Genomic DNA, 12,733 nt, shown 5'->3' with positions numbered 1-12,733 from the left:
TTTACATATTGACATCCAGTTATGCCAGCACCATTTGTTGAAGATACTTTCTTTGTTCCATTGTATAGTTTTGGCTCCTTTGTCAAAAACCAGGTGTTCATATGTGCATGGATTAATGTCAGGGTCTTCAATTCGATTCCATTGGTCCGTATGTCGGTTTTTATACCAGTACCAAGCTGTTTTTATTACTATAGCTCTATAGTAGAGTTTGAGGTCCGGGATGGTGATGCCTCCAAGGGTTGCTTTATCGTATAGGATTCTTTTAGCTATCCTGGGTCTTTTGTTTTTCCATATAAAGTTGAGTATTTTTCTTTCCCTCCCTTTTCTTTTAGTCTTATTAATTGGGTCTTCTGTCTCTTTCTTTTGATTAATTTAACTAGGGGTATGTCAATTTTATTTACCTTTCCAAAAATCACCTCTTGGTTTAATTGAATTTTTTGTCATTTTCATTCTATTTTATTATTTTCTTCCCATCTACTGCTTTGGGATTGGCTTGTTCTTGTTTTCCCAGTGCCTAAAGTTTTACTATCAGGTTGTACATTTGCTATATGTCTGACTCCTTAATGTAGGCACTTAGAGTTACACATTCCTCTCTTAGGACTCCTTTCTTGTATCACATAGATTTGAATTTTCATTATCATTTACTTCTAGGAAATAAAATTTCCTTCTTAATATCTTCAGTGACCCATTCATCATTCAACAGTGTATTGCTTATTCTCCATGAGTCTGTATATTTTCTGAAGTTTCTATTGCTGTTAATTTCTGGCTTTATGCCAGGCAGTGGTGGCGCATACCTTTAATCCCAGCACTTGGGAGGCAGAGGCAGGCAATTATAATAGTATAATTATTATATATAATGAATATTATTATATATAACAGTAATAATTATTATTATGGCTTTATCCCATCATAATCAGGAAGAATACAGTATGTTGTTTCAATTTCCTTGTCTTTGTTGAGACTTGCTTTGTGTCCTAATATATGAGCTATTTTAGAGAAGATTCTATGGGTTGCTGAGAAGAATGTGTATTCCCCATTGTTCAGGCAGAATGTTCTGTAGATGTCAGTCAGGCCCATCAGTTAGTTTGATCTGTGATGTCATTTAATTTCAGTGTTTCTTTATTCATTTTTTGTGCACCTGATCTGTCCAATAGTGAGAATAGGGTGTTGCAATCACACACTATTACTGTTTGGTGGTTAATCTGTGATTTTTAAATCTTGTAGTGCTTGCTTCACAAAACTGGATGAGCTATATTTGGTGGGTGTGATGGTCTGAATGAGAAATGCCATCCATAGGTTCATGTTTTCTAACACATTGGTCCCCATTAGTGGCCCTCTTTGTGGAGATTATAGAACCTTGCAGGTCACTGGGGGCAGGTGTGGAGGGTTTGCAGCCTTGCCCCACTTCCTGCTGTCTCTCTCTGCTTCCTGTGTGGGGTTGAGCTGTGATCTCTCAGGGCTGGTCCTGTAGCCATGCTGACTTCGCTGCCATGAGGGACTCGAGTAACTCTCTGGAACTGTAAGGCAAAGTAAACCCTTTCTTCTATAATTCGGCAAGGTGAATGTAGTTATTATAATGGGCAGCAGAGACAAGCAGTGTCCATGGTGGCCTGACTTGTATGGAGCTCTGGTACTAGCTGAACAATCATAGTGTTTCCAGGAATGAAGTAGATTAGATGCCTACTGTGTTTTTTTTTTTTTTTTTTTTTTTTTTTTTTTTTTTTTTTTGGTTTTTCGAGACAGGGTTTCTCTGTGTAGCTTTGCGCCTTTCCTGGGACTCACTTGGTAGCCCAGGCTGGCCTCGAACTCACAGAGATCCGCCTGGCTCTGCCTCCAGAGTGCTGGGATTAAAGGCGTGCGCCACCACCGCCCGGCGCCTACTGTGTTTTTGCTTGATCAATATAAACAAAAAAAAAAATTCTCAAATGAAGGAAAGGCTACATTGGATGGTGGCAAAAGGAATCTCAGCCAGTAAACCGGTTTCCACTTGAGCCAGTTTGCGGATCCAGAACCCCTTGAATGAAGAGAAGGACAGGTTCCCCTGAGGAAAGGACCTAAGACTTTTACTGCTAGCCCAGAGAGACCTGTGGCTTTTTACACAGGTAAATGTACACTGGAGAGACAATTAGACTGTCCAGGGTCTTTTGGATAGTAGTTCTGAACTGACATTGACTCCAGGAGATCCCAAGAAACATTGTGGTCCTCCAGTAAATTTAGGGGCTTCTGGAGGTCAACTTGACCAATGGAGTTTTAGCTAAAGTCCATCTTATGGTAGAACCAGTGGGTTCCTGAACTCATCCTGTGGTTATTTCCCCAATGCTAGAATGTATGATTGGGATAGATATACTTAGAAGTTGGCAGAATTCTTTGTCTAGCCCCACTGTTTGGCCTGTGCATGGCCCCCAACTTGACCACTGTTCTGCCAGAATGGCTGGCCCACATTGCTTCTCTAAAGTAACACCTTACGCATGCTTCATGGGTTTTGAGATATGTGTGTTCTTGATGGTCTGGGCAGTTCTTTGAGTATTTTTTAAAATGAACTTGAGATCTGAGCCTCTTGATTTACATGATTCTGTAGGGTTTTCTGAGTGAAGAGATTGGTGGACCATTTTCATAGGTCACCTCTTGGCCATAAACAGGAAGAGTCTACTGCTTAATCCCTTTAGCCAGTTCAGAAACTATATGTTGAGATTACCAATAAAAAAGTTAACATGGGCAGGAGAGACTGCCCCGCAGTTAAGAGCTCCTTTTCCTTTGTGAAAAGGAAGAATTGTTTCTAAAGCAAAATAGAAGGTTTCACAGAAGAAAAAGGGATTCCCAGAAGAAACCCAAAGAAATATAAATCAATGGCATGGAATAAATCCAACATTAAATAAATGTACAGAAATATTTGTTTGTTTTAAAAAAGGAGGGAGGACCAGGCGGTGGTGGCTCACGCCTTTAATCCCAGCACTCGGGAGGCAGAGCCAGACAGATCTCTGTGAGTTCGAGGCCAGCCTGGTCTACAGAGTTCATTCCAGGAAAGGCGCAAAGATACATAGAGAAACCGTGTCTCAAAAAACAAAAACAAAACCAACCAAATAAACAAACAAACAAAAAAGGAGGAGTTGGAGGCTGGAGAGATGGTCCCATGGTTAAGAGCACTTGTTGTTCTTGTAGAGACCTGGGTTTGCTTCCTGACACCCATATGGTGACTTACAGCCAGCTGTAATTCCGGTTGTAGGGGATCCAGTGCCCACTCTGACCCCAGTCACATGTGGTATGCATACTTATATGCTTGCAGGCTAACTATGAAGACACATAAAGTATATTTTTAAAGATGTGGTCTGGGGAGATGGCTTAGTAAAACATTCAGCACGAAGTATGAGGCCCTGTGTTCAAAACCAGGTGTAGTGGTTCTTCTGTGACCTCTGGGAAGTGGGCACAAAGGAAGACGGATCCTTTGAGTTCATAGCCAGCCAGTTTGCAGAATTGATGAGCTCCAGGTTCAGTGAGAAACAGTCTCAAAAAATAAGGTGAGCCGGGTGGTGGTGGCACATATCTTTAAGCCCAGTACTTGAAAGGCAGAGGCAGGCGAATCTCTGTGAGTTCAAGTCCATCCAGGTCTACAGAGCAAGTTTTAGAACAGCCAAAGGTACACAGAGGAACCCTGTCTCAAAAAAAAAAAAAGATGAAGAGTGACTATGGAAAACATGTGATGTCAGGCTCTGGTTTCGATACACATATGTACACACGTGTGTCCATATATTACAATATTACACATACAAAGTAAAGAAAAAGACAAGGCAGTTAAATGGTGTGTGCATGCGTGTGTGTGTTTGTGTGTGTGTGTGTGTGTGTGTGTGTGTGTGTGTGTGTGTGTGTGTGTGTGAGAGACCACGTATTTCCATCTATTCCTCTCCTCTCCCAGAATGCTCGAAGAACCTTCGCCGGCTCCTCTTCAGCCCCTGTCTTGTAACACACCGATCTGGGCCTGCCGCCTGAGGAGTTGTGAGGTGAGTCTAAGAGAGTCCTTACCTCACTTCACTGGTTATGGCAACACTTCATCCCCAGATGAAAATTTTTTAATACAAATAATACAGTCAGTATCTGCCATAGTCTGTGTGCACTGAAGCTTAGTCTAAGCTCCCCTGTTGCTTTAGAAGTTATGCCTCTTGTGGTGGGGCAGCCTGTAATCCCAGCACTGGGGAGGTGGCGGCAGGAGGATGGAGAGTTTAAACTCATCCTTGGCTACAGAGTGAGTTCGAGACCAGCCTGAGCTACATGAAGCCCTGTCCCTGAAAGCCGAACGGAAGAAGAGAAAAGGCCGAAGTCGTGTGAAGCTCCCGAGTCGCTGCCGTCTCCTCCTGCGTGGCTCACTCCATTAGCATCCCTGTCTACCTTCTGCTCTGGACCACCTCCTCTCTCTCTGCTTGCATGGCTGACTCCATTAGCACCCCTGTCTACCTTCTGCTCTGGACCACCTCCTCTCTCTCTGCTTGCATTTATTTCTTCTTATAGTCTCAGTATAAATTCCGCAGGTTTGCTTTTGACCTGTGTTCATTTTATCTTTTGAAGGGTTTTACCTGTTTTGTTGACTTTCAGCTTTCATGTTCATAAAATAATTTGCAAATCTCTATCACCAGTTCTGTAATTCTTAGTCTGGCCCCAGACCTTCAGCATCTTTTTGAAGTTTTATTTAGATTTTACCTTAAATTTATTGCGACCATACCAGTTAACTCTGCTTCCTAAATTCTTTGCCTGTTAATTAACATTAATAAACACCATTTCCTTAGATATTCAGACACGGAGTCTTAGACTGATTTCTTGGTTTCACTGAGATACTTGGCTGGTTTTTCTTGCTCTTGTTTTGACTGACTGTGTGTTTGTTTGAGATGGTCTCGCACTGTAGCCGAGGCTGGCCTGATACTCACTATGCAGACAAAGCTAGCCTTACACTTGCGTTAGCCCTTCTGCCTCAACCTCCCAAGTGCTGGGATTGTAGATGTGTAGTACATGTCCAGGTCACAATTCTTTTGAAAGTGGTTAAGAGAACTTACTGCTCTTGCAGAGGACCTGTGTTTAATTCCAGAACCTATATGGTGGCTTACGACGGTCTGTAATTCCAGTTCTAACACCCTCATCTGGTCTCTGTAGGCCCTGTATACATGTGGTACACAGATATATATATATATATATATATATATATATATATATCTGTAGGCAAACCACCCATATAGATAAAATAAAATAAATAAAATCCCCCCAATTAAATGTTATAAAAAAGAGTATTAGAGGGAGGCAGAGCCAGGCGGATCTCTGTGAGTTCGAGGCCAGCCTGGGCTACCAAGTGAGCTCCAGGAAAGGCGCAAAGCTACACAGAGAAACCCTGTCTAGAAAAACCAAAAAAAAAAAAAAAAAAAAAAGAGTATTAGATACAATGAAGTTCTTGTGCAAGATTTTTTTTAGAACACATAGTCATATGGGTTTAGAACACATAGTTTTCATTGGGTTTTAGATAGATTCTTGGCATCATATAAAAAAAAATCACAAAGAATCAGTACTCGATTTGATCTAGGGGTAGAATTTTAGACATCCAAGAGGATGGCTATATTACATATTCTTCAAGCTTTTTCTTCTAAAACTTACTTCTCGTATGGCAGTGAATGTGTTATTATATACCCTTGCATCTGTTTGATGGTACTGTTTGAGTTCAGACCACTACAGGCCAGCGGTGAGGAAGTGACTTGATGCTATTTCACCTTAGAGAATTATCTTGTTAAATTTACTGTTCACTGAAATGTATTTGCCAATGATTTTTTTCTTTCTTCCTTTTTTTTTTTTTTTTTGTGTGTGTGTGTGTGTGTGTGTGTGTGTGTGTGTGTGTGTGTGTGTGTGTATGTGTGTGGTAACAGCTTTAATCTGTCATGGCTGACACATGGGACAGGATCCTGCTGGTCTCCCATCCTTCCAGCCAATGATTTTCTTACATGATTTCTCCTTGTACAGAAAATTGGAGATTCCTACCGTGGCTACTGTGTCAGTGAGACTGAACTAGAAAGCATCCTCACTTTTCACAAGCAGCAAACCCGGAGTGTCTGGGGCACCCGCCAGTCTCCAAGCCCAGCCAAACCTGCCACGCGCTTGATGTGGAAGTCCCAGTATGTGCCCTATGATGGCATCCCATTTGTCAATGCAGGTAACTCCACCAGTTACTTAAAGACTCAGTAGCTGCGCTCTGTGGTGAAAATAGGATTTTTGTGAGAGGATACATTTCATTTTGGTAGGTGAGAATTGAATTTTAATTGCTAAAAATGAATGAATGTTAAACTAAAAAGAAAACATAGCAAATATAAACAATTTCTTTGTCATAAAATTATGTTTTAATCTATGACACCAAGTAAATATTTCACTTGTATAGTATGTTAATAAATAGAACTTTAAATTCCAAGTAGACCTATAGACAATATCACATAATCAAAAAAATAATCCTTTATAGTCACACTAACAGAAATAAATCATCTCTCAGATAGACGATAGATATATAGATGGACACACAAACACATAATTTCGTTGTTTAGATCAAGTTGTTGCCAAGTAAGTTCTAAAAGCTTTGTTTTCTGAACTTTTTAGGTTTCAGATTTACTCATAAAGAATTAATTTGCTTGAGGGATGGGCTGATGAGATGACCCAGAGGTTAAGAGCACTGGCTGCTCTTTCAGAGGTCCTGAGTTCAATTCCCGGCAACCACATGGTGGCTCACAACCATCTGTAATGAGATCTGGTGCCTTCTTCTGGCATGCAGACAGAACACTGCACATATAATAAATAAATAAGCCTTTTTTTTTTTTTAAAAAAAAAGCATTAACATGCTGATTTTCACTCCTGTTGGCAATGTTATAAATGTCTCTACATTCAATCCTTCGCTTAGTATATCCAGACTTTAAAAAATGTCCTGGTAGGCCAGACATGGTGGCACACACCTTTAATCCCAGCATTCAGGAGGCAGAGGCAAGACTATCTCTGAGTTTGAGACCAGTCTAGTTTACATAGTGAGGTCCAGGACAACCAAGGCCACACAGAGAAACCCTGTCTCAAAAACAAAAACAGAATAGCCAGATGTACTGGAGCATAACTTTGTAATCCAGTACTCTGGAAACAGAGGCAGGAGGCTGTCTAGGAGTTCAAGGCCAGCCAGGCCTACATGGTGGACCCTGTATCAAAAAAATAAAACTAAAAGATTATGGTATGGGAATTTTCATTTGTATCAAAAATAGAGGTAAGAATATAAAAAATGTTCTGGAATCTATCATGTAGCTTCAACAGCTGTCAGCTGTTTTTAAACCAGATTTTTGTGATATGATTATTTATGTATGCATTTGTTCTTTTGGCTTTATTATTATTTAATTGTTTATTTCCACCTTCATTCCTGCAAAATCCTAGCCCAGGTTACTCTTGTCTTATCTTTGTCCTTCCCAAACATGTGACAACCCTGACATCAAACTTTAAAATAATTAATAGAGTGAGACTTGATGGCACAGGCCTTCAAACCTAGCACTCAGGAGTCAGAAGCAGGTAGAGCTCTGTAAGTTCAAGGCCAGCCTAGTCTACATGGTGAGTTATAGGCCAATCAAGGCTACTTAGTGAGATCCTGTCCCTAAATGTCTTAGTTAGGGTTTCTATTGCTGTGAAGAGCACCATGTCCACAGCAACTCTTTTTTTTTTTCCATGTGGGTGCTGGGAATTGAACCCAGGTCCTCTGGAAGAGCAGCAAGTGCTCCTAACCACTGAGCCATCTCTCCAGCCCCCACAGCAACTTTTATAAAGGAAAACATTTAATTGGGGTTGGCTTACAGTTCAGAGGTTCAGTCCATTATCATCATGGTGGGGAGCATGATTGCAGACAGACAGACAGACAGACAGACACGGTGCTGGAGCCGTAGCCGAGAGTTCTACATTTGGATCAGAAGGCAGCAGGAAGAGAGAGTGACACTCAGTGAAGCTTAAGCAAAGGAGACCTCAAAGCCCGCCTCCTCAGTGACACACTTCCTCCAACAAGGCCACACCTCCCAATAGTGCCACTCCCTGTGAACTTATGGTGGACAGTTACATTCAAACTACCACACTAACCAATAAAAAATAAATAGTAGTTTATACTAATGTTATAAAGTCACCAACAATCCCTTTAAACAGAGGTCTTACATTTTAGTGTCAGCTTTATTAATTTTTTTATTTATGATTAACAATTTTATATGTATTTTTTGAGTTTTTTTATGGATATGTTGCTAGAGTACTACATATATGCAGTGCCCACAGATGCTAGAGGAGGGCATTGGATCCTCAGGAACTCGAGTTAGAGATGCCTGTGAACCACCATGTAGGTGCTGGGAATTGATAGAGGGTCCTCTGGAAGAGCAGCCAGTGCTCTTAGCCACTAAGCATCTCTCCAGCCATTTTTTATGTCTTAAAAGTCAGTTGTAGGGGTTGGGGATTTAGCTCAGTGGTAGAGCAAGCACACGGCCCTGGGTTCGGTCCTCAGCTTCGGGATGGGGGGTGGGGGTGGGGCGGTCGGTTGTATCCTGCAGTGGGCATCATTTTCCCATCTATGTATTTGTAGTCTACTGTAATGTGATAAATTACCCCCAACTTGAATGCTGAGAACTACAAACATTTATTGTCTCAGTTTCTGAGGGTCAGAATTCCAGGTGTAGCTTAGCAAGGTGACTGCCTCAGGTTCTTACACAGTCTGAGGCTGTTGTGTTGACTGCTACTGCAGTCATCTGTGCTTACTAGGAGAGGAGGCGATTCCAGTCTCACTTGTGCGGCTGCCTTGTTGTGTGGGCCTTTGCACAGAGCTCCCTCACTGTGTGGCAGCTGATGTCACCTAGAGACAGCAGTGCATGGAAGAGTAAACGAGTACCCAAGACGGAAATGATAGTTACCTTGTAACCTGATAGCAGCCGTAACACATTGTCACTACTGCCTCGTTTAGTAGGAGGAAGTTAGTGGGGACCGCCCATGCTGAAGGGGAGAGCTGCACGAGGAAGTGAATAGTAGGAGGCCAGGATGCCTGGGACCATCTTAGAGGCGGGTCACCACCTCAATCTAACAGGCCAAATAGAAATAAGAAGATCACCGGGCGGTGGTGGCGCACGCCTTTAATCCCAGCACTCGGGAGGCAGAGGCAGGCGGATCTCTGTGAGTTTGAGGCCATCCTGGGCTACAGAGCGAATTCCAGGAAAGGCGCAAAGTTACACAGAGAAACCCTGTCTTGAAAAACCAAAAAAAGAAATAAGAAAATCAATAATTTCTGAAACAGGAAGTAAAGGGGCTAAAGAAATGGGTCAGCAGCTAGGAGCACTTCTGCCCCTGCAGAGGACCTGGGTTCAGTTCCCAGCTTCCACACCAGATATCTCAAACCATCTGTAACTCCAAGTTCATGGGATCCAGCACCCTCTGGCCCCCATAGGCACCTGCACATACTTGGTGCACATAAACTCTTGCAGGTATATACACAAACACAAAAACAAAAATCTTTTTCTTTTAGTTTGGTTTTTTTAGGAAATTAGGGGCTGGAGAGATGGCTCAGTGCTTAAGAGTACTTGTTGCTCTTGCAGAGGACCAGGTTCTGTTCCCAGCACCCATATGGTGGCTCACAATCATTAACTCCAGCTCCAGGGGATCAGATGCCTCTTCTTACTTCTGTGAGCAATAGGCATGCACATGTACACATATGCACATTCAAGCAAAACACTCAAATACATAAAATAAAGTAAATCTAAAAAAAAAAATTTTTAAGGAATTAAGATTTTAAATAGTATTAATAATTAACCAAATGTAACATTTGCTAATTTCAACTTATAAAGTGGTACATTTCATATTATTAAAAATCATGTCTCATTTGGCACATACCTTTAATCCCAGCACTCAGGAGGCAGAGGCAGAAGGACCTCTGAGTTCAAGGCCATCCTGGTCTACAGAGTGAGTTCCAAGACAGCCAGTGCTACACAGAAAAACCCTGTCTTGAAATACCAAATAAAATAAAATCATATGTCTCTATGTATCAGTAAACGAGATATTTATTAATTATTTACCATGATTATGGCATATTTGATAAATTTTACATAAATTTAAATTTGTCTGTCTGCATTTTTAGTAAGAAATACTGATGTTTTTGTTCCATAATCTTATGTAATTAAAAGTATAGATTTTGAAATTGCCACAACCAAGTTTTTAACAATCTGTCTAGACTATATAAGCAGATAAATTACTGCATTGGTTGGTTTGGATCCACAGGTAGTCGAGCTGTAGTAATGGAGTGTCAGTATGGACCAAGAAGGAAAGGTTTCCAGTTAAAAAGAATCAGTGAGCAAGAAAGTAGGTCTTGTCATCTTTACAAAGCTACTTGTCCAGCCAGGTAAGCTTATTTTATCTTACTTTATTTTTTTTAATTAAAGTCTTACTTTTGAATAGCAAACAGAAGCATTTTTATTAAGTTTAAATAGTTAAATTGTGTGCAGTGAAGTCTAGGTTTTCCTCTCACTGTTTTGTATATTCCTCATTAAAGCCTCAACTCTTAACAGTTTTTTGTGTCATTTTGCAAAGATTTTTTTATATATGAATGTGTATGTGTGTGACTATACACATATCTTCGTCTACCCTAAAAGGTCAGTAAAGCCCACTAATGTTTTCTTTCCTTAAAGTGAGGTAATCATGTTCCCTTTTCCCTGCTGTCTGAAAACCTTTCATGAGTATCTGTCTTAGTCAGGGTTTCTATTGCTGAGAAGAGACACCATGACCACGGCAACTCTTATAAAGGAAAACATTTAGTTGGGGCTGGCCTACAGTTTCAGAGGTTCAGTCCATTATCATCTTGGTGGGACATGGCAGCGTGCAGGCAGACATGGTGCTGGAGAAGTAGCGGAGAGTCCTGCATCTTGCACCAACAAGAAGTGAACTGAGACACTGGGTGTGGCTTGAGCATATACGAGACCTCAAAGCCCGCCTCCATAGATACATACTTCCTCCAACAAGGCCACACCTACTCCAACAACCTTCTAAAATTGCCACTCCCTATGAGCTTATGGGGGGGGGGTAGTTACATTCAAACTACCACAGTGTCTAATGCACAGATATCAAACTGCTGACTAGTGCTCATATGACATGTACTAGTTACTAAACACTCTGTTTTCATTTCTAATAGATCTTTTTTTTTTTTTTTTTTTTTTTTTTTTTTTTTTGGTTTTTCGAGACAGGGTTTCTCTGTGTAGCTTTGCGCCTTTCCTGGAGCTCACTTGGTAGCCCAGGCTGGCCTCGAACTCACAGAGATCCGCCTGGCTCTGCCTCCCGAGTGCTGGGATTAAAGGCGTGCGCCACCACCGCCCGGCTCATTTCTAATAGATCTTTAAAGTGGCTTCATATCAGCATGAGTGTTTTTTCTTTTAAATAGCTGTGTAATATTCCATTTGTAAGCATACCATTTAATTAATCCTCAATGGATAGATATGTAAGCTATGAAAAAAATTGGGTTTTTTTGAGATAGGATCTCATGTCCCTCAGGCTAGTTTCACACACACTGTGTAGCCAAGGGGGCCTTGAATTCCTTATCCTCCTTCCTCTGCTGCTCTGTCTCTTTAATGCTGCGATTTACAGATGTACACCAACATGACTAGTGACAAATTCTTCTATTAGATTAAAACCACAATCAGTAACCTTAAGTTTATTAGTAGGATAAATCCCTAGAATGGTAATTGTTAGGGAAAGGTTATGCACTTTTAAAATGTTGACAAAGAAAACTTGCTTCTAAGAGAGGTTTTACCAGTTTCCATTCACACCAGCAATGTGGGAGAGCAGTAGTAACTTTAGATAGAAAACTAGGGTGTCATTGCTCTGGGTGAGAATAAAAATATGAACCAATGGAAGACCTTTTTCTTAATGTTCTATACTAATACTCTTTTAGACATTGAGAATGTTCAAACTTATTAGTAAAATGAAAACTGTTAAGGGCATATTGTGTGAGGGGTACAGATAGCTCAGGGGTACAGCGTGCACCAAGCCCTGGCCCAAATCAGCAGCATGCGCTGAATGTGCTGCCTCATGCCTGTGATCCCAGGCTGGAAGGTTAAGGGGAAAAGAATCACGGGAGCCTAGACATTTTAGTTCAGCCTGAGCAACAAGAACCCTTCATCAAACAAAACAAAGATAGTATGTTATGGTTGGACTTAGTGAATAACTGAAGCATCACATTTCAGCATCACATGTATCACAAACTTAAGCATTCTTGTGTTTTGAAAGACTGGAGGCTGGAGAGATGCTTCAGTGGTAACCTGCTCATGCAGAGGCCTTGGGTTTGATTCCCAGCACCTACATGGTGGCTCGCAAACATCTGTGACTCCAGTTCCAGGGAATCTGATGCCTCTTCTGACCTCAATGAACTCCTGCTTTCTTGTGGTACACATACATACACTCAGGCGTGCACACACACAGACACACACACAAACACACACACACACACACACACACACACACACACACACACAAAATAAAATAAAATAAATACTTCTAAAAGACTGGTGTGATGGTGCACGCCTTTAATCCCAGCACTCAGGAGGCAGAGTCAGGCAGATCTCTGTGAGTTCGAGGCCAGCCTGGTCTACAGAGCGAGATCCAGGACAGGCACCAAAACTACACAGAGAAACCCTGTCTCGAAAAATAAAAAATAAAAAAAATTAACTATATTTAGATACTTATACTT

The 12,733-nt window shown here is 41.2% G+C and overlaps 1 protein-coding gene across 17 annotated transcripts in view; it reads left to right on the top strand.

Moving 5' to 3' along the window:
* Carf (calcium responsive transcription factor) overlaps nucleotides 1–12,733 on the top strand; it is a 52,852-nt gene that overhangs the window by 20,454 nt on the left and 19,665 nt on the right. For all 17 annotated transcript variants that reach the window (XR_013044135.1, XM_042260291.2, XM_042260288.2 and 14 more), the window contains 3 exons: nucleotides 3,911–3,995; nucleotides 5,989–6,178; nucleotides 10,276–10,396. Coding sequence is in view for 16 of the 17 variants with exons in the window: in XM_042260291.2 (XP_042116225.1) it covers nucleotides 3,911–3,995; nucleotides 5,989–6,178; nucleotides 10,276–10,396 (396 nt within the window). In the remaining variant the exon portion in view is untranslated. The remainder of the gene's footprint in view (nucleotides 1–3,910; nucleotides 3,996–5,988; nucleotides 6,179–10,275; nucleotides 10,397–12,733) is intronic.

This window comes from Peromyscus maniculatus, chromosome 13 (genome assembly GCF_049852395.1).
Source record: "Peromyscus maniculatus bairdii isolate BWxNUB_F1_BW_parent chromosome 13, HU_Pman_BW_mat_3.1, whole genome shotgun sequence".
Taxonomy (NCBI): Eukaryota; Metazoa; Chordata; class Mammalia; order Rodentia; family Cricetidae; genus Peromyscus; species Peromyscus maniculatus.
The sequence above is the reverse complement of the archived record's forward strand: the minus strand, read 5'-3'. Positions and strand labels throughout refer to the sequence as shown.